At 45.2% G+C, this 21,151-nt stretch overlaps 1 protein-coding gene across 1 annotated transcript; it reads right to left on the bottom strand.

The window, feature by feature from the left end:
• Positions 1–4,109: 4,109 nt before the first annotated feature.
• Positions 4,110–5,057, bottom strand: LOC115643053 (olfactory receptor 52E4-like). Its single transcript, XM_030546871.1, has one exon. It carries the CDS (start codon positions 5,055–5,057, stop codon positions 4,110–4,112), a length of 948 nt encoding a protein of 315 aa, XP_030402731.1.
• Between the last annotated feature and the right edge of the window lie 16,094 nt (positions 5,058–21,151).

The raw sequence follows: 21,151 nt of genomic DNA, 5'->3' as shown, positions 1-21,151 counted from the left end.
GAGTCCATGGAGCTTGCAGGCATTTCACTTTAGTCACTGTACCTTTAAATTTCTGTTTAACTAACCTCCTCATTTTTGCATAGTTCCCCTTTTTTAAATTGAATGCCACAGTGTTGTGCTGTTGAGGTGTTCTTCCCACCACAGGAATGTTAAATGTTATTATGTTATGGTCACTTTTACCAAGCAGTCCTGTCACAGTTACCTCTTGGACCAGCTCCTGCGCTGCACTCAGGACTAAATCCAGCATTGCCTCTCCCCTTGCAGGTTCCCATACCAGCTGCTCCAAGAAGAAGTCATTTAAAGTATCGATAAATTTTATCTCTGCGTTTTGTCCCGAGGTGACATGCACCCAGTCAATCTGAGGATAATTGAAATCCCCCACCATTATTGGGTTCTTAATTTTGATAGTCTCTCTAATTTCCCTTAGCATTTCGTCCTGGTCAGGTGGTCGATAATAAATCCCTAATTTTATGTTCTTATTAGAGCCTGGAATTTCTATCCATAGAGATTCTATGGAACTTGTGGCTCCATTTAAGATTTTTACTTCATTTGATTCTATATTTTCTTTCACATATAGTGCCACTCCTCCCTCTGCACAACCTGTTCTGTCCTTCCGATATATTTTGTACCCCAGAATGATTGTGTCCCATTGATTGATTGTCCTCAATCCACCAGGTTTCTGTGATACCTATAATATCAATGTCCTCCTTTATCACAAGGCACTCTAGTTCACCCATCTTATTATTTAGACTTCTAGCATTTGTGTACAAGCTCTTGAAAAACTTGTCCCTGTTTATTTGTCTGCCCTTTTCTGATGTGCCAGATTCTTTTTTATGTGATTGTTTATCATCTGGTCTGGCCATAGTTTATCCTCTTTAATCCTCTCCTCCTGACTAGAACCTACACAGTCTCTGTGAATAGACTCTCCTCTAAGAGAAGTCTCTGTCCGATCCATGTGCTTCTCTGCAGCAATCGGCTTTCCCCCATCTCTTAGCTTAAAAACAGCTCTGCAACCTTTTTAATGTTAAGTGCCAGCAGCCTGGATCCACTTTAGTTTAGGTGAAGCCCATCCTTCCTGTACAGGCTCCCCCATCTCAAAAGTTTTCCCAGTTCCTAATAAATCTAAAGCCCTCCTCTCTACACCATCCCCCTCCACTCCTCCAAAACAGCCCTCGTGGCCCAGAAGATGAGATGGACGTCTCCCCAATGCTTGAGAGGGATCCCACCTTACCCTTGAAATCGCATGTGTCCACCAGAAAACGGTGAAGTTCATCCTACAGAACAGTGTGGGACGATGTCGTGGACCTATGATGATCCTCTGGTGGGGCCCCTGTTATGATCCTATAGCCCACAGAAATGAGCATAGAGGGAGCAGACCACCAGTGCAGCGACTATACCAGTGGTGCCGTGAACCTGCCTATATCTCCAGAAAGGGTGAGGGAGAGGAGGGAAGTGAGCAGCCCCTAAAGGGTCAGAGAGGGGACACAAAAAACCCACCCCCTGAGGTTCGTCTAAGGACAGGGGACCTGAGACAACCCCTGGCTGGCAGCAGTATGGAAGATAGAGGGGACAGAAATGAGTAGGGCTTCTCTCCTATCCTCCTCCTCCACTCTGTGGCAGCGGTTAGGGCTCAGGGAAGCCAGAACTGACAGATTCTTCTACCGTTCCAGCCGGGGCAGCCTGGGCTCGTCCCCTCCTCTGGCAGCTCCTAGCAGGGCTGGAGGCTTGAACTCCTGCCAGATGAATCTGAGACAGCCCAGACTCAGGACTTCTGACCCCTTCTGCTGAGCTGCTCCACATGAATCACAGGCTAATTGCCATGTTCTGTTCATTCACTCTGAAGCACCTGGCACAGGGCACTGTCAGAAGACAGGCTGCTGGGCTGCCTGGATCATTGGTTTTACCCAGAATGGCCATTCTGATCTTCTCATTTAGACCCCAGATGTTTCTGCCTCCTGTTGCAACCCACTATACCCCACCCCCCTCCCAGAGCTCAGATAGATCCCAGGTATGATAGAATCACAGAATATCAAGGCTGGAAGGGACCGCAGGAGGTACCTAGTCCAACCCCCTGCTCAAAACAGAACCAATCCCCAACTAAATCATCCCAGCCAGGGCTTTGTCAGCCAGGAGTCCTGATGGGGTCTCTCTCTCCACAGAGTTAGTAACAAATTAAGAATAAACATTAAAATTTAACACTAACTTGTTTCCCTTAAGTGACTTAAGGGGATAGAGAAAAAGACAGAGAAAATATTATTGCCTCTGTATAAATCCATGGTTCGCCCACATCTCAAATACTGTGTACAGATGTGGTCTCCTCACCTCAAAAAAGATATTCTAGCAGTAGAAAAGGTTCAGAGAAGGGCAATTAAAATGATGAGGGGTTTGGAATGGGTCCCTGTCAATAACCTAGTCCCAGATTTGGACCTTAGCGTCCAAAATATGGGGATTAGCATGAAAACCTCCAAATACAGGGTCAATTGCTTAAAAGAAATATGAATAAATAGCCTTATTCAAAAAGAATACAATTCAAAACACTCCAGCAACTATAGACATGTAAATACAAAAGAAAAAACCCACTTTGTACTCACAACTTGGAAACAGAAGATTAGAAAGCAGGAAATAGAAAAATCCTTCTCATAGCTGAGAGAGATTCAGGCAGAAGACAAAGAACTCAGACACAAACTTCCCTCCACCCAGAGTTGAAAAAATGCAGTCTCCTGATTGGTCCTCTGGTCAGGTGCTTCAGGTTACTTTTTTTTCAGGTGAAAGAGACATTAACCCTTAGCTATATGTTTATGACAGTCCCATATGAGGAAAGATGAAAGAGGCTAGGACTCTTCAGCTTGGAAAAAAGGAGACTAAGGGGGGATATGATAGAGATATAAAATTATGAGTGATATGGAGAAAGTGGATAAGGAAACATTATTTACTTGTTCCCATAATACAAGAACTAGGGGCCACCAAATGAAATTAATAGGCAGCAGCTTTAAAACAAATGAAAGGAAGTTCTTCTTCACACAGCGCACAGTCAGCATGTGGAACAGAGATGGAGCTTATTCAGACATGCACACATTCGTACCCTCATGCACCCACACACTTACACAGGCAGAGAGTTACTGGAGACAGCATGGAGGCTGACAAGCTGAAGCACGCTAGATCTAGGGTGCGTCCACCTGCGCTCACAAATCCAGGCTGCTGAGCAGGTCAAGGAGCAGCAGCTGCTTGTGTCCATGGCTGCTTCCTTTTGCTGGAACATACACTGAGTTTGCCTTCTGTGTCCATCACAGAGAAGCATTCCCAGATGAGTTCTTCTTTTCTTTACAGCATTTTGTGATTTCCTTCCCAGGGCAGATTATATCAGACACACCAGGCTCCTGTCTCTGGGCTCCTTTCTCCTTGCAGTCCCGCTCCTCCCAGATGGGATATTACAAAGCTAGTAAGTTCATACAAGTAGTAACTTGAAAAGGTTACAGAGCTTGCAAAGGTTACAAAACTTCAAAGGCTCTGTTAACAATAACTGAAGTTACAAGTCTGAAAAAGGTTGCAGAACTTAATGATACAAGTTACAGATCTTACAATTGCATTTGAGCAGAGGCTTTACATAACAATTACCTGTTAGGTTCACTCGCTCTGGGGCACCTGGCATTGGCCACTGTAAGTGGACAGGATTCTGGGCTAGATGGACATTTGATCTGACCCATTATGTCTGGTCTTATGTTCTTATGACTTGCCATAAGATATCAGAACATATTGGTTTTAGAGATGACTGGATCGCAGCTGACAAGGAGAGGGGAAGAGAGGAACAAGAGATGGGGCAGGGCCTTGGGGAGAAGACACGCAGCAGTGTTCAGGATTGACAGAAGAGCTGAGGCAAGATTGCAATTTCAGGGATCCAGCTACCAGGAATTAGAAAGGTGGCCACCCAGTGTAGTGTACATAGACTGATTCCCCAGTTCATCACATTGACACAGCACAGTAAGGACAGGACAGGGTTTAATGTCTTTCTGTCTGTCCAGGAAGTGATTCAGGGAAGAGGACCCAGCATCATGGACCAGCCAGCTCTGCACAAAGCTCAATCTGAGAGCCAGAGCACAGGGAGAAAACATTTAGGTCTCTTTATGAGTAAAGAGCTGGAGCAGCCTGTCCCAGAACTGTTCGGACCTCAGACCGTAAATGATGGGGTGTAGCACAGGAGGCACAATGTGGTACACACCACTAATGAGAACGAGGAAATGCAGTGGCACATTGTGGTCAAATCGGAACATGAGGGAAGAGAATAAATCTGTGGCGTACAAAGCTGAGATGGCACAAAGATGAGAGATGCAAGTCCCAAAAGTTTTGAGCCAGGTATCCTTTGTGGGGAGGCGGAAGATGGCCCGGAGGATCTGAATATAGGACACGGCGATAAAACATCCGTCCATTCCGATCATAAAGAGAAGATCAAACAGTCCATAGTAACTACTGATGCGGATGTCAGCACAGGCCAGTTTCACCACTGCTATATGCTGACAATAAAAGTGTGGGATGACGTTGGTTCTGCAATATGGCAACCGCCTGACCAGGAAGGGATAGGGCAATGCGAGTATGCCACTGCGCATCACCACGACCAGGCCTATCTTGGCCACAACAGAGTTTGTCAGGGTCATTGAATATCTCAGAGGATGGCAGATGGCCATGTAGCGATCAAAAGCCATGGCCACGAGCATTCCAGACTCCATCCCTGAGAGGGAGTGAACAAAATACATCTGGGTGAGGCAGGCACTGAAACTGATCTCCCTGGAATTGAACCAGAAGATGCTCAGCATTTTTGGTAGGGTGGATATGGACATGACCAGGTCGATGACAGCCAGCATGCAGAGGAAATAGAACATGGGCCCATGGAGGCTCGGCTCCCTCTTCACAATGAACAGGATGGTGAAGTTCCCCAACACGGCTATGGCGTACATAGCACAGAAGGGAATGGAGATCCAGATATGGGCTGCCTCTAGGCCAGGAATGCCAAGCAGGATGAAGGTGGAGGGGTTGGTGAAGTCGGTTTTGTTAGATTCTGACATGGCGTAGGGGAGATTGTGTCCAACTTTGAGGCATTAGGGTATCTCCTGCATTTGCCATACATTCCCCTGACTTTCTGTGTGTTCCCAGTAGATGGTCACAGTAGAAATGCCTGCATGGAGAGACAAAGTTAATATGAGACACTGCATGCAGTAGTGGAGGCTGTTCTCATGGGAGAAGCAGACTGATTGCTCTTCACACACTGAAAAATGACATTTTCATTATTCAGAAAGAATAACTGTGAACAATGACCCTACTAAATACTACTACTAAATACTGTGCTCCCTGCATTAATAATTCCTACACTTTGTGGTGAGGGAAACTTAAGAGGCACCAGCTGGAAACACAAGTGTGGATAGTGGTTATCCATCATTGCTTCTTAATGCAATGAGAGCCTCGACAGGGAGTCCATACTGAAGGGAGTTCCCCATTCAACCAGGAAAATCAGAGAGGGGGGAAAAACAACCTTTTAGGAAGACATGTGCTGGGAGAAACATCCCAGCTAGAACATCCCTCAGGGGAAGGACCTGGGCCCCAGTGATAACAGCTCAAGAGAAACACCTGCTCATTCACAGCAGTGGACAAAATAAAAAAAATGTTCAGATCCCCAAGATATGGGATGAAGCATAAGATGTTCGGGAATGTGCTCAGTTTTGGTCACCCAGTCTCTATTAAGGATAGAAAAGTCTGGGACACTTTAGTTCATACAAGGAACAAAGAGGAGAGCATATGATACAGTAGAGGAAAATAGAAAAGGAAACTGATTTACATTCAAATGGACAGTTCCCAACCAGTACTGTCGATAGACACTTAGTGCTCCAAGAGGACTAATTCCCTAAAGATGAAGAAAATTGTCAGCAAAACTGATTGGGAAGAAAAATTTAGACAGAAAAATATGAATGAATATTGGTAATTCTTTGATAACATTTTATTAGATATGAGAAAAATCACAATTCCAGAGTCAACAAAGTGAACAACTTTTGGTAAAGTGAAGGCAACAATTAGAGGGAGGGAAGCAATATGTAAGAAAGAGGAAAAAAGGAAAATAGCTGGCCAGCAATAGAAATCAGAAGTTAGGAAAATTGATAAGGAACGTTAAGACATCAGGGAAAACTCCATGTTTGCAGGGCTATGGATCACAAAAAGGAGTTTGTAAAGTATATTGAGAACAAGAGAAATCCTCGAAAGGGTTTATGTCAATTCCTGTGTTAAATGTAAAATATTGAAATATGAAAGGATAGGGGTTTTTTATATGTAAAAAGATTGACAAGGTTAAGAAACAATGGAAAAATGGGTATAAGATTAGGTAAAAAAAGTCTAGAAATGTAAGTAATGCCAGTCGCTAACAGGGTTTATGCAGAACAGATCTTGTTAAAGAAACCTGTTTTCATCCTTTCATGAGAGTACACATTGGTTGATCAAGGGTACACATTTGGTGGATCAAGCAAACAACCCTGATTGAACAAACCTTGATTTCTCAGAGGCCTTTGATTTAATAGTGGAAAATACTGAGTTGGTGAGTTGGAGCAGGGAAAGGATTTAACCTCTGCACATGGGATTGGGGAAATAAACTGCATCCAGTTCTGGGGCCCACATTTGAAAAAAGATGTTGAAAACTTGGAGACAGTGCAGAAAAGAGCCACAAAAATGATTGGAGGATAGAGAAAATGATGGATTGTTATACTTGAAGGTATAGATCTCTTAACTTATCAAAAAGATTATCAAGCAGAGACTTTCATGGGGAGAAAATCATGGGTAATAACAGGCTCCGTAATCACCAGATAAAGGCTGAGTGAGACCAAAGGGCTGGAAGCTGAAGCCAGGTAAATTCCAGCTTGAAATTAGGGGCAAATATTTAGCACTGATAGTGATTAACCATTGGGACTCACTGAGAAGGGAAGTGTTGGATTCTCCAATTCCCCATGTTGGCAGATCCAGACTGGATGTTGTTTTTTGGAAGATCTCCTTGAAGGGTTGTTTACACTTAAAATGCAACAGTTGTGCTGCCATAATGCTTCAATATAGACATTACTTACACAGATGGAAGGGTTCTCCCCTCAGCACAGGTAATCCCAGAGAGGTGGGAGCTAGGTCGATGGAAGAATTCATTTCATGTTGTCTACACCAGCACACAGATTATCCAGTAAGTTCTTGGAATGTATTGGAGAGAATTTTTTGTTCCAGATGCTGGGAAACCTACTTGGAGAGAGGTCGTTCTAGACTTAATTTTGACATATAAGGAGGAACTGTTTGAGAATTTGAAAATGAAAGGCAACTTGAGGGAAAGTGATCATGAAAGGAGAAGACTGAGATGGAAATAATAACAGTTTTCAAATACTTTAAAAGTTTTTACAAAGAGGTAGAAAAAGTGTTCACCTTAACCTCTGAGAGAAGACAAGAAGCAGTGGACTTAAATTGCAGCAAGGGAGGTTTAGGTTGGACATTAGGAAAAATGTTTCAAAAAATGCAAATGCAACGTTGGGTTATATTAGCAGAAGTCGGCGTGGTCTCAGCTGGAGTTATGTGTCCAATTAACAGAAAGGATGTAGAGAACCTGGAAAGGATCCACAGGCAAGTAACAAATGTTACACAAGGGATGGAATGCAAGCTGTATGAGCAAGCCAAAGGAACCAGCATGTTTATTTGGAAAAGAGGAGATTAATGGGGGATATCATAGTGGTCTTAAAAAGGTGGAGGAAAGTTATTCTGTCTTACCACAGAGGGGCAGGACAAGAGGCAATGGGTTAAAATTCCAGTCTAGCAGATTTAAATTAAATTTCAGGAAAATATTCCTAACTTTAAGTACAGGAGGCCAATGGAACAGACTCCCAGGGAAGTCATGGAAGCTCCTTCTGTGGAGGTTTTCCAAAGTTGTGTGAATGGCCAACAGTCTTAGATGACTAACACAAAACCGATCCTGTATCTTGTCGGGGGATAGACTAGCTGTCCTTTGCGATCCCTTATAACTCTATGGCTCTATCATTCTATGATGTAAAATCCTAGTGTAGATCCGGCCTTAGTCACACACACGTCTTTCGGCTCAATTCAGAGGTAACTGAGTGAAATTTAATGGGCCTGTGTTTTATAGGTGGTCAGACTGGATTGTCAACTGCTCTCTTCTGATATTAAACCGTATGGATCTATTGATAAAGAAAGTAGATCAGGCATTTATATTTAATATGTTTCATAACGTGAACAAGGGAACATTTAGTTAAATTGAAAGTCTGAACATATAATATTGAGAAAAGAAAATTGCCACCATAATTCCTATTTGGTCTATAGAACTTCTTGCTACCAACATTATTGGAGCAAAGAGCATAGAAGAATGGGATTGACAAATGGATTGGCCATTATAGGTGGTCCTGCTGGCATCACCTGTAGTTAAAGCTGTCTGACTCCTTCCATTAGAAGACCTCATTTCCAGCTGCTTATAAATTTGCCAAGTTTTTGGAGTTTGTTCTGAAATATCACATGTTGGGTGTCTACTTCAAGATTTTATTTTTATTTTTTTTAGTTTCAGGCATAACATTTCAGTAGACTTCTTGAATGAAGCTAGGAGAAATGTGTGTTATCCATATGGAAAAATTTTCATTATTGTTCTAGCAAGGATCCCTAGCACCTCCAAGATTTGCAGAAGATAAAAGTCAGGTAACAGCCCCTGTCCCTCTGCCACATTAATAGACAGAGTCATGAAATGCAAGTGGAGGGCGTGACAGTGTCTGTGCATTAACATACAGTTGGCTCTGATCTCTGTACTCAGTTCTTGCTCCAAGGGGAGTTTTGCCTCCCTGAGGCCTGAGCAAAGTACGAGCTGTGGTCTCAGAATTTGGCCTTGTATTGCACATCTACTAACATCTTTCATCCTGAAGGATTCACTGTGCCACTGAAATGCACCACCTTGGGGCTGGAGTCCGTCAGGGAGGATGAACAGGGGTGCCCAGAAAAGAGTGACTTTTTGGCCAGTGATTCTTTAGCAAATTCATCATTTATGGCAAGGGCCCTGGGATGTTCCATGGTTGTGCAGAGTGGAAAGGACACAGACTTACTCTCTATCCCACCACACCCACCTTGCAGAAGGATTGTCGATTGGGTGAGCGCCTCAGCAAGAGATGGGTACCTGTGAATTACGAGATGGAAATGTCCTCCCTGGGAATCCCCCTCAGGTATCTGTGACCGACATCTCTCTAAATCCAGCATCTGCAGCAGCATCCGATGCCGAGAGCCAACACACAGTCTGCACAGTTTATAATATAGCTCTATGTAATCCCAGGGGGGGTTGATCAGACTCTAGAGGACAAGGGAGCATCTGAATGTAAACAGACTGTGGACAAGCCTGTCTCTGCTTCTGTGCTAATTATCCAGCTTTAGAAGTAAACAGCAATTAAGGAACCTTCCCAAAGGGAGTTGAGAACTCCTGGGCTCTGTGCTGAGTCAGAGAGGAATTGGCTGCTCTGTACGTTTGTGTGCATATATTTAAAACTTATAGTTGATGAGTAAAAAAAAACTAGGGATAATGCTCAACTCTCCAGAGGATCTGATGTCCTGTAAACTCTCAGGATAGATGCGTAGATAGTAGACAGAGAGATCTGGAGAAAGTTGACTAAGAAGAGACACAAGCACTTACAGCAGCAAAGAATCCTGTGGCACCTTATAGACTAACAGACGTTTTGGCGCTCATGCTCCAAAACGTCTGTTAGTCTATGAGGTGCCACAGGATTCTTTGCTGCTTTTACAGATCCAGACTAGCACGGCTACCCCTCTGATATAAGCACTTAGAGCAAACAGATGGGGCTGTCGCTAAGGGATCAGAGATCAGTACTTCTCATCAATAACTATCATTAAACTGTGCAGCACCTTTCATTGACGAATCTTCAAAAACCTAGCAAAGAAAAGTCACTATGAACCATCCCCATTTCACTGAGCAGTAAACTGAGGCACAGGGAGACATGACTTTCCAAATTCACACAGACACGGGCTAAGAGAATCCAAGTGTCCTGACTTCCCTTCCATAACCATGGTCTCTCTCTCAGTAAATGACCACATGACAGCAGGGAAATGGTCTTAATGGTCTTGCAGGGCCTGTTCACTGGGACGGGGTGAAAGGAATTCCATGGATTGCAACATGGAGCTCCAGACCGCCGAACCCTCTGGCAAACCAATCTGGGCCCCCTCTCACACTGTCAAGTATCAGAGGAGTAGCTGTGCTAGTCTGGATCTGTAAAAGCAGCAAAGACTCCTGTGGCACCTTATAGACCAGGGGTCGGCAGCCTTTCAGCAGTGGTGTGCCGAGTCTTCACGTATACACTCTAATTTAAGGCTTCACGTGCCGGTAATACATTGTAATGTTTTTTAGAAGGTCTCTCTATAAGTCTATACTATATAACCAAACTACCTCCAGCTGGGGTCTCATCCCACTGCCAGCCTGGGGTTCCTTCCCCCAGGCCAGCAGCGGGTACTGAGTGGGGCTGCGGCAGGGGGGACCCTGGCTGGCAAGGGGCCAGCAGCAGGAACCCCAGAGCGGCAGTGGGCTAATCACCACCGATCTGGGGTTTCCACCACCAGCTCCTTGCCAGCTGGGGTCTTAGCCCTCTGCCGACCTGGGGTTCCTTCCCCCAGGCCAGCAGCTGGCACTGAGTGGGACCGGTGGCAGGTCCCCGGCTGGCAGGAGCTGGCGGTGGAAAACACAGAGCTCAGCCTGCCCCAAGTGCCATGAAAAATGGGCTCGCGTGCCACAGGTTGCCGACCCCTGTTATAGACTAACAGACGTATTGGAGCATGAGCTTTCATGGGTGAATGTACATGCATCCGACGAAGTGGGTATTCACCCACGAAAGCTCATGCTTCAATACATCTGTTAGTCTATAAGGTGACACAGGACTCTTTGCTGGTCTCACACTGTGAGGCTGTGAGAAGCTGTAAACATCTGCAGGTCTTGCACTTACACAGCCACACACAGACAAGGACACACCCAGCTGCAGTTACATGAATGATTTCACTAGCCAGCCATGAAACTACAATAGAGAGGCTCCAACCAGATCCCCAGCCTAGGACCCAAGAGCTGTACCATCTTGCCCTGGCCAAAAGCCTGTCCAGTATAAGTTTCTTTCCCAGACTGCCCCTCCCTCAATGTGGAGAGGACAATACACCAGCCTGAGCAGATTTCCCTTTTACATTTCAAACAACATCCTGTATTAAGGAAAACAATATAAACCAGATCTATTAGTTAAAGAAAGATCAATTGTTTAAGTGATTGTAAGTAATAATGTAAAGAACAAAGCTGAAATCTGGGAAATAAACAACATCACACACTAAGTTCTATACACTAGACAGGCTTTGAATCAATGTGTCGCACTGATGGTACAAACAATCCACCAATTTTCCACACACAGGCTAGAAATCCCTTCAGCTTGGGATCACGTCCTCAGTTCAATCCCAGGTTCTAACGTCTTTTGTGTTGAGTTGTTTGGGGAGTGAGGCCAAGTGATGATGTCACTGTCATAAACAGATAGTTAAGGGTTAATGTCTCTTTCACCTATAAAAGGGTTAACAAGCAGTGACCTAAAACACCTGACCAGAAGACCAATCAGAAAACAAGATTTTTTCTAATCTGGGTGGAGGGAAGTTTTGGGTGTGAGTTCGTTGTTTTTTGTCTTGTGTCTGTGCCCTCTCGGCTATGAGAGTGATTTTTCTATCTCCTGGCTTTCTAATCTTCTGTTTCCAAGTTGTAACTACAAAGATAGTAAGACCATAGGTTTATATTGTTTTCTTTTGTATTTACATGTGTGTAGTTGCTGGAAAGTTTAAATTGTATTCTTTTTGGATAAGGCTGTTTATTCATTTTTTTTCCTTAAGCAAATGACCCTGTATTTGTCACCTTAATACAGAGAGACCATTTTTATGTCCTTTTCTTTCTTTTTATATAAAGCTTTCTTTTTAAGACCTGTTGGAGTTTTTCTTTAGTGAGGACTCCAGGGAATTGAGTCTGCAGCTCACCAGGGAATTGGTGGGAGGAAGAAGTCAGGGGATAAATCTCTTTGTGTTAGATTTACTAGGCTGACTTTGCATACCCTCTGGGTGAAAGGGTGGGGGGAGAGATTAGCTCTCTCGGTACTTGTGTTTTCCAGGACTGGAAACAGGGAGGGTGGAGTTCCTCTGTTTAGATTCACGGAGCTTACTTCTGTATATCTCTCCAGGAACCCAGGGAGGGAACACCTGGAGGGGAGGAGGGGGAAGGGAAATGGTTTATTCCCCTTTGTTGTGAGACTCAAGGAATCTGAGTCTTGGGGTCCCCCAGGGAAGGTTTTGGGGAGACCACAGTGAGTTAGGCACTGTATAAATCCCTGGCTGGTGGCAGCATTATCAGGTCCAAACTGGTAACTAAACTTGGAGGTTTTCATGCTAACACCCATATTTTGGACGCTAAGGTCCAGATATGGGAAAAATGTTATGACAGTCGCTTCCACATTTTATAGCTTCTCCCAGGTAGAGAGAGATTAATTATTCCAAGCAAAAGCCACCAGCACAATTAGTGGAAAAGTACAGGCACTAGATGGAGTCCAGAGTCACAGGAACTGGTCACATGCCCTTCCATTTTTTCAGAACATTATGTACAAAATAACATATGCATTCTAATAGGTTAATCATATTCATCAAATCATAATTTTCCACTGATGTCATACATGACATATTTTATATGCATTGTAAAAATCACATCATAATCATATCACCATGGTAAATATGGGGCTGCCAGGGTGTTGCTTTGGGGAACAGAGAATCACACCTCCCTCCTGAGGTCACTGCAGGAGTGTTAGTCACTGACTGATGCAGAAGCAGTGTGCTCAAGGTTCCCTTTACCTTTTGATCATAAAACTCCCAAGTGTTGCAAACATTGTTATCCACAGGTAGTCTTGCAAACATCTGTGTACCTTTCAACACTTTATAGATCAGCCTAGTGATCTCAAAAGTCAGCTAGTGTGCTTTCTGTGCAGCATTGTTAGCCATTGTGCTTTTCCAACTAGTGGTAACTCAATACATGGATTCATCAATGCCATGAGGTGAGGTGCCTCAGTTTCCCCCTCCAGACTGCAGACCAGGTTTATTATCATTTCCTTTCTGTGATAAACTTTGGGCCTTTGAACAAGTGTTAGCTGAGAAGCAATAGCCACCTACGGCATGTTGATTATTACTCCTAGTACACCTCTACCCCGATTATAACACGACCTGATATAACACGAATTCGGATATAACATGGTAAAGCAGTGCTCCAGGGGAGTAGGGCTGCGCACTCCAGCAGATCAAAGCAAGTTCGATATAACGCAGTTTCACCTATACTGCGGTAAGATTTTTTAGCTCCTGAGGACAGCATTATATCGGGGTAGAGGTGTATGTCCGAAAGGTTTTCCCCAAAATCATGCATGCTACATCTTTCCATAAGTTTACCATCAGTACCAATTTTTTTATCCTAAGATTTACCATTAGCAACTTACTTTGCATTCTGAGATTTACCAGTAACACCAAACCTTTTTTCACAGGTAGGCATTTCCAAATATTTTTATTGTACCAAGCCTTATGTTTGGACAGTTTGGTTTGGTCAATTCTCATTGTGTTTTTCAACTGTTTCCTAAACCTTAACATGTGTTTAACTACTGGGTTTCCTTTCCTTTCCCTCAGTGTGGCCTTCAATAGGGATCTCAGTCTCAGATTGTCCTGGGGTCTTGGTATGCCAGGGTCTGGTGAGATAAAGATGTAAGAGGACTTCCTGTGTTGGCTCGCCCCGTGCGCTGCCTCCCAACCCCAGGGTATGGCCATGCAAAAAATCTACCCCTTCTTCACTTTGGTCACTGACTAATGTGGAGGCAGAGTACTGAAGACCATCTTTAGATTCTGAACATTTGAGTCCCGAGTGCTGCAAAACATTGTAATTGCAGTGTTACCTATAGGTGTTCTTGTAAAGTTCTGTGTACCTTTTAAGACTTTGTAGATCAGCCCTGTGATCAAAAGTCTGAAAATGTGTCTTCTCTGGATCGCTAGAAAAACCTCTCTTTGTATCTTTGCACATTGTTAACCATTCTGCTTTTCCAAATGGGGATATGTCAATAGAGATATTCATCAAGTCATGAGACAATGTGCCTCAGTTTCCAATTGCATACAGCTGACCAGGTTTATCATAGTTTCCCTGCTGTGATAAGCTTTGAGCCTGTTTACAGGTATTAGCTGAGATGCACTATCCCATAGGGCTTCTTGTTTACTACTCCTAGTGTTAGACTCACAATAGAGGTCTCCTTACGGGATGGGGATCAGAGAGATTCCGGACATAGTCTTGGTGTATAATACTCTAAGTGCTCTTTATTGATTACAAAACAAACTTTACTCACTTTACATTCACACCTCAAATTATACTGGAGTCAAAAGTTCAGAATGATCCTGATGGTCAGTAAAGATTCCTTTCGATCATAAGATAATTAGATGCAGGGAGCTGGCAAAAACCACATCTATATCCAAACAGGGCTGTGGATCAATAAATGTCTCTGATTTGTGGAAATCATAGGCAACCATTTATAGTCCATTCTGTCTTGTCATCAGTTCTTTGCCTTTATTTCCTACGACTTCTACACACACAATTGCAATGAGACAATCCAGGGCAGGCTGCCATGAGCCAAGGTGTGCCATTTCCTCCAATTCTTACATAATTTTATATCAGTTCCGCTGGTGTTGTTTCCTTTTCTACTGATTCTCTATATTTTTCTTGGAACATAACAAAATTGTTTTTGCACATATAGTTCTAATAGTTATCGACCTTAAGTTTTTGATTTGGCTGTCAACTTGAAATAGACGTATTCATATCAAGCACACATTATGTCCAAAAGCCTTTCTCAAAATTCATGAATGGTACAAGTTTCCATAGGATTTACCATTAATACCAAATTATTCGTTATAAGTTTTACCCTTAGCAACAAGCTTTGCATCATGATATTTACCAATAATATCAAATCTTTTATTACAGGTAGGCATTTTCAGATATATTTATTACACCACACCTTCTGCTTGGACAGTTTGGTTATTGAAAATACATTTTGGCTTTCAACTACTACTTGAACCTTAACATATGTTTAGCTACTGGTTTTCCTTTCCCCTCAGTGTCCCTTTAAGTGGGCATCTCAGTTCAAGGTCATCACTGAGTACTTGGTACTCAAGGCTCTGACGAGGTAAGGATGTAAGAGCACTTTGCATGTTGGCAAGCATTCACTGAAGCTGCTTCCCAACCCAGGGTTATGCGCATGGAAAAAGTTCACCCAGCACTTGGGCTTTCTTTGTGATCCCCACTCCAAACACTTTTTCTAGACAGTTCTGATGGTGATCTGTGCTTTCTGAGCAAACTGTTGCGCCTTCTCCCAGCACCTCTTTCACCGCTGCTGTCTGTGTCTTACCAGAATTTCCTCCTTCTCTCTGTAAGGTGGATCATTAGCATTTTCACAGACAACCGTTTATTCAGTGGGCTGTACATCCTGTCTTAAAGCTGAGGGGAGAGGCAGATATGGAGGAGGGTAGGGGTAGGGTCCAGAGTGACCTAGACTAATTGGAAGATTGGGCCAAAAGAAATATGATGAGGTTCAACAAGGTAACAGAGTCCTGAAATTAGGATGGAAGACTCCCATGCACCGCTACAGGCTGGGGACAGGCTGGCTAAGCAGTATTTCTGCAGAAAAGGACCAGGGGACTACAGTGAATGAGAAGCTAGATATGAGTCAGCACTGTGCCCTTGGTAGCAAGAAGGCAACCACCATATTGGGCTGCATTATTAGAAGCATTGCTGGGTGATCAAGGGAGTGATTATTCCCCTCTAATTGGCACTGATGAGACCACATCTGGAGCATTGCGTCCAGTTTCGGGCCTCCCCTCTACAGAAAGGATATAAACAAATAGGAGAGAATCCAGCAGAGGGCAAAAAAATGATTAGGGGGCTGGGGCACATGACTTATGAGGAGAGGCTGAGGGAACTGGGATTGTTTAGTCTGCAGAAGAGAAGACTGAGGGGAGATTTGATAACATCCTTCAATTACTTGGAGGGGGGTTCCAAGAAGATGGAGCTTGGCTGTTCTCAGTGGTGGCAGATGACAGAACGAGAAGCAACGGTCTCAAGTTGCAGTGGGGGAGGTTTAGGTCGGATATTAGGAAACACTATTTCACTAGGAGAGTGGTGAAGCACTGGAATGGGTTACCTAGGAAGGTGGTAGAATTTCCATCCTTTGAGGTTTTTCAGGTCAGGCTTGACAAACTCCTGGCTGGGATGATTTAGTTGGTTTGGTCCTGCTTTGAGCAGGGGATTGGACTAGATGACCTCCTGAGATCACTTTGAATCCTAATTTTCTGTGATTCTATGCTTCTAAAGAGACAGCTCATTTTCACAAGCACACCATAGAGCTGGATTGAGTTACCCTCTGTCCCCCCTCTCTCTATCCCCAAGAGGTCAGTTGTGTGACTGCTCCCCTCCAGGAGGCCAGTGACACATCCCCTCTCAAACTTGAGTCACAGGCCGAGTGCCTGGATGCACAGATGCTGAATCAGCCATTCTGTCCTGGGCTTCCTCTCCCAAGTGACCAGTCAGGAGACATTCCTGTACTCCCACTATTCCTTTCCCAGATTCCTCCTCTGCTCCACTCCCCCAAACACATACCCCTTGGCTTGAGGTGGATTCATCTCCCGTCACCGCCGCTCCCAGGGCCAAGGGTTGGGGCTGCTGCTGGAGGATGGGGGGTGGCCATGGGAGAGTGGCAGGGACAAGCAAAGGAGGTGTGGCCCATCCTCTGCAGCCAGGGAAGGGCCGCGCTACCGGCTCCTGTTGCTCTCCCGCGGTCAGCGGCCACCTCCCCACCCCCGAGGCGGGAGCCGGTAGAGCGGCCCTGATCCGGCTGCAGAGGACAGGCTGCTCCTTGGCTTGTTCGCGCCGCTCTCCCGCGGTCAGCGGCCAACCCCCACCCCCGAGGCGGGAGCCGGTAGAGCGGCACTGCTCCGGCTGCAGAGGACAGGCTGCTACTTGGCGTGCAGCGGGGCGGAAAAGTCAAGGAAGAGGGGCCCGTCCTCCACAGCCAGAGCAGGGCTGTGCTACCGGCTCCCGCCTGAGGGGTTGGGGATGGCCACTGACTGCGGGAGAGTGGCAGGGACACACTCCCCTATTAGCTGGCTCCCTTCCCTGTCACACCCGGAGGCAGAAAAAAAGGCTGGATACTGCCCCCCAGGGTGGTCAGTATCCAGCCCAGGACGCTGCTTGAGGTATGAGCTGGGGCCCCAGCATTGTCCCGTCTCGTATATTTTGCTGCCCTAAGAACCTGCTTGTTTATCTGGTGCCTAGAGCCGCCCCTGGGGACATTAGAATGTCAGAATGGGATTTTGAAAAATAAACTTGCCAAGATCTATGTGGAACCAAACTTAAAATGGCCAGATGCCCTTCTATTAGCATTAATGAGCATGAGGGCCACCCTCAACCTAAAGACTGGACTTAGCCCTCATGAAATCCTGACAGGGAGGCCGATGCAACTTCCAGCAGCGCCTCCTCTGACCTTTGCCCAAATGGACGTTCATTTGATGGATGAGACAATGCTTAACTGTCAGGCATTAATGAAATCTGTTGGGTCTCTTTATTCACAGGTGAAAGAGACACTGCCTAAGCCTCCTGACAGCCCTGCCATTCATTGGAACCAGGGGGTCCATCAACGAAAGATCGCTCTAACCCCGCACTGGAAAGGCCCTTTTCAAGTTTTGCTGACTACCAACACCGCTGTGAAGTGACAAGGCGTGACTGCCTGGACCCACGTGTCTCACTGCAAAAAGGACCCATCACCTCAAGACGGTGCAGCTCTAACTACTAATCAACCTCTCTCTCTTTCTGATGCCTCTTTCCCTCCTGGACAGTGGGAAACAAAGTCAAGGTGAAGTGCTAGTAACCTCTCATTTGTCCACTAACAGAACCATCATATAGCCAGTATCTGTTAAAGATACCAACCCACTACAGGCTGACATGCTAGTAAGCTTTCCCCTGCATGATCCTGCACCACAACTATACCGGGAAAGAAGAAGGAACACTCACTCTGCCAAAACTACCAAGATCCAAGGATTTCTGACTACAAAAGACATTAAGAATTGGCCCTGGTGGAGGAGATGGAGTATTATAAATTGGCAGGGAGGAATTTGGAGGGACCGTGATTGGGAGTGTGGGTTGAGTGGTGGGCTGGGCTAGGCTCTGCACTTATGGACAAGTACCATCAGGCTGCACTGCCCTGCCTAACTGGCTTCTGGATGATGATTACCAAAACCGCCTTGTTGCCATGGACACTGCCCCCACCAGCTCCTCCACAACCACTACCACCCCTGTAACTTACCCAAATATCAGCAATCCCATATATTCAGATGGGACTCAAAGGCCAAGGCCTTCACACCTTAGTGATTTATTTAAATATTGTTTGGAAAATTTATTTTTTTAAGATTCAGAGTCTCATACAAGCGAAAGATTGAGTGGAAAACAGATGGGTCAGTAGAGACAGAAGTGTATGAGATCACTACAAACAGCTTCAAGAATCCATCATTGAGATTGGTGGGTTTCATAACTGGGTTGCCATGATGGCCATTCCCAGAGCCTGCAATATACTGGAAGGAAGGGGTCCTCATTGTTATTTGCTTACCCAAGTAGTAAATGATCAAACTCACACTCAGAAAGTGTGTTCCACTGATGGCAATTTTACCTGTACTGAAGTAATCCCGATAACCAGTAACTTAACCTGCACCATACTGCAGTATTCCCCTGCTGATGCCCTTAATGGTGAAGCTTCTCAGAGCTATATGAGAATTGTTAACCAAGAAAGGTGGTATGACACTGTACCAAAGAGAGATGTGCTAGGGTATCGATGGACACTAGTTAATGCCACACTAGGGACTGTAACATTCACACTGCCATTATCCAGTTTTCAGGTCACCTCTGTATACCCAAATTGCTCCAAGGGGGCTGCCATTTGGTTACCAGAGCAAAGGGCATGGATCGTCTCAAGAAGGAAAAGAGATTTGAATGCCAATAGTGCAGCAGCAATTTGGACTCTTTACAAAGGCCAACAGCATGAGGAAAAACTAGGGCAGCTGGAGAGAGACACGGGAATTATTACTGGAGCACACATACAGGGTGGAATTGGCAGACTGCATGTTATCTCCACCCTCAGCTCCATAACCCAGGGTTTGCTAACAAGGATGGCACTTAACATCACTGAGGCAGGGAAGATATTGAAGTGGGATTTGGCCTGCTCAGAGATTCAGGATTTCCTGAATGACCAGCTGATGGCCATTCGGAGTGATCTTGAGCATCAGACTTGGCCCAGTGCCCTTACAAATGCCTCGGGGATGCCATCTGAATTGTGGCCTTGGAGACATACTTGGAGGGTTTCAGGGTAGAAATGCAGACACTCATAGTGCTGCTTCAAAGCGCACGGGCTGGTTGGAGGGATGTGGGCTCCGACATACCGAATCCTGCTGGGTCCGTGGGGAGGATGCATGTGAGATTGGGCAATTCACCGCAATGTTTGGGAAATTAAACACCCTGGTGAGCCTAGCCGATTTGTACTCGGTGCTCCTGGAATAACACCCGATATTTGGATAGGAACAGGAAGCCAATGGACACTCTGACCACTAGAACTGCCGCAGCTTCAGTGTGAACAAAAATTGAAACAAGGAGAGGTTGTCCTGGTTCATGACAATGTTTGTTGGGAAGATATGGGACTAGGAACTACCCCAGCAGGGCAGCCAATCTTTCAGGCTAATGATAGATAGAATTCTAATATATTAGTAAAACACAATTTCCATTTACAGAAACCATGCTGACTTTTGCCGAACAATTTATGTTTTTCTATGTGTCTGACAATGTTATTCTTTACTATTGTTTCAAATAATTTGCCTAGTACTGATGTTAAACTTACACATCTGTAATTTCTGGGATCACCTCTAGAGCCTTTTTTAAATATCGGTGTCACATTACCTATCTTCCTGTCATTGGGTACACAAGCTGATTTAAAGGACAGGTTACAAACCATAGTTGGTAGTTCCGCAAGTGGCCCCTCCCTGAATGTTTGTTTAAATCACTTAATGGTGACAGCAATACCATCCAAGGTCAAGGAAAGGAATTTGCACCTTGGGGAAGTTTTTAACCTAATATGGTGGAATATAAGCTCAGGGGGGGTTTCATGTGGGTCCCAACATCTGTACCCCAGAGTTCAGAGTGGGGAGGGAACCCTGACAATACCCTACATCACAAAGGAAGGAGAGCACCTTGCAACATGGAGAACCACCCTAGAGCCTCTGGGGTTCAATGTTGAAAGATGGTTGGCTTCATTCTGAGGGCTGAGGAGCATCCTTGTGGGCAAGAGAATCCCCAGCCGGCCTTGAAACAATCGCTGACCAACCTGAAAAGTTTGTTACAGAAGTTGTGGGCCCACTGGTAGACTAGGATGTCCAGCTCCCGGTTCCCCTCCACTCCTCCAAAACAGACCTTGTGGCCGAGAAGAGGAGATAGAAGTCTCCCCAATGCTGTAGAAGGAATTTCACCTTACTCGTGAAATCACAGGTGTCCACCAGACACTGTCATGCTCATCCCACAGCACAGTGGGAGACAGTGTTGTGGACTTCTGATGATTTTCTGGCTGGGTCCCTGTTATGACCCTGCAGCCCATGGAGATCGGCAAAGAGAGATCAGACCACCGGTTTGGCGATGGTACCGGTGGTGCCGCAGAAAGGGAAAGGGAGCTGGAGGGAAGAGAGCAGCCCCTAAAAGGGTCAGGGAGGGGACACAAAAAAAACTTCCCCCTGAGGTTCATCCAAAGAGAGGGAAAAAGGAATCAACCCCTGGACGGCAGCAGTATGGAAGATGGAGAAGACAAAAATGAGTAGCGCTTCTCTCCACATTCCCCCAACAGCTCCTGCCTCCACTCTGTGACTGTGTCTAGGGCTTGGGGCAGCGTGAACTGGGGGCTCTTCTGCTGCTGCAGCCAGTGCCCTTCCCTTCCCACCATGACTTCTGCTATGGTTGGAGGCTTGAACTCCTGCCAGATGAAGCTGAGGCAAT

Source organism: Gopherus evgoodei, unplaced genomic scaffold, assembly GCF_007399415.2.
Source record: "Gopherus evgoodei ecotype Sinaloan lineage unplaced genomic scaffold, rGopEvg1_v1.p scaffold_50_arrow_ctg1, whole genome shotgun sequence".
Classification (NCBI taxonomy): domain Eukaryota; kingdom Metazoa; phylum Chordata; order Testudines; family Testudinidae; genus Gopherus; species Gopherus evgoodei.
This window is presented reverse-complemented; position numbering and strand designations above follow the sequence as displayed.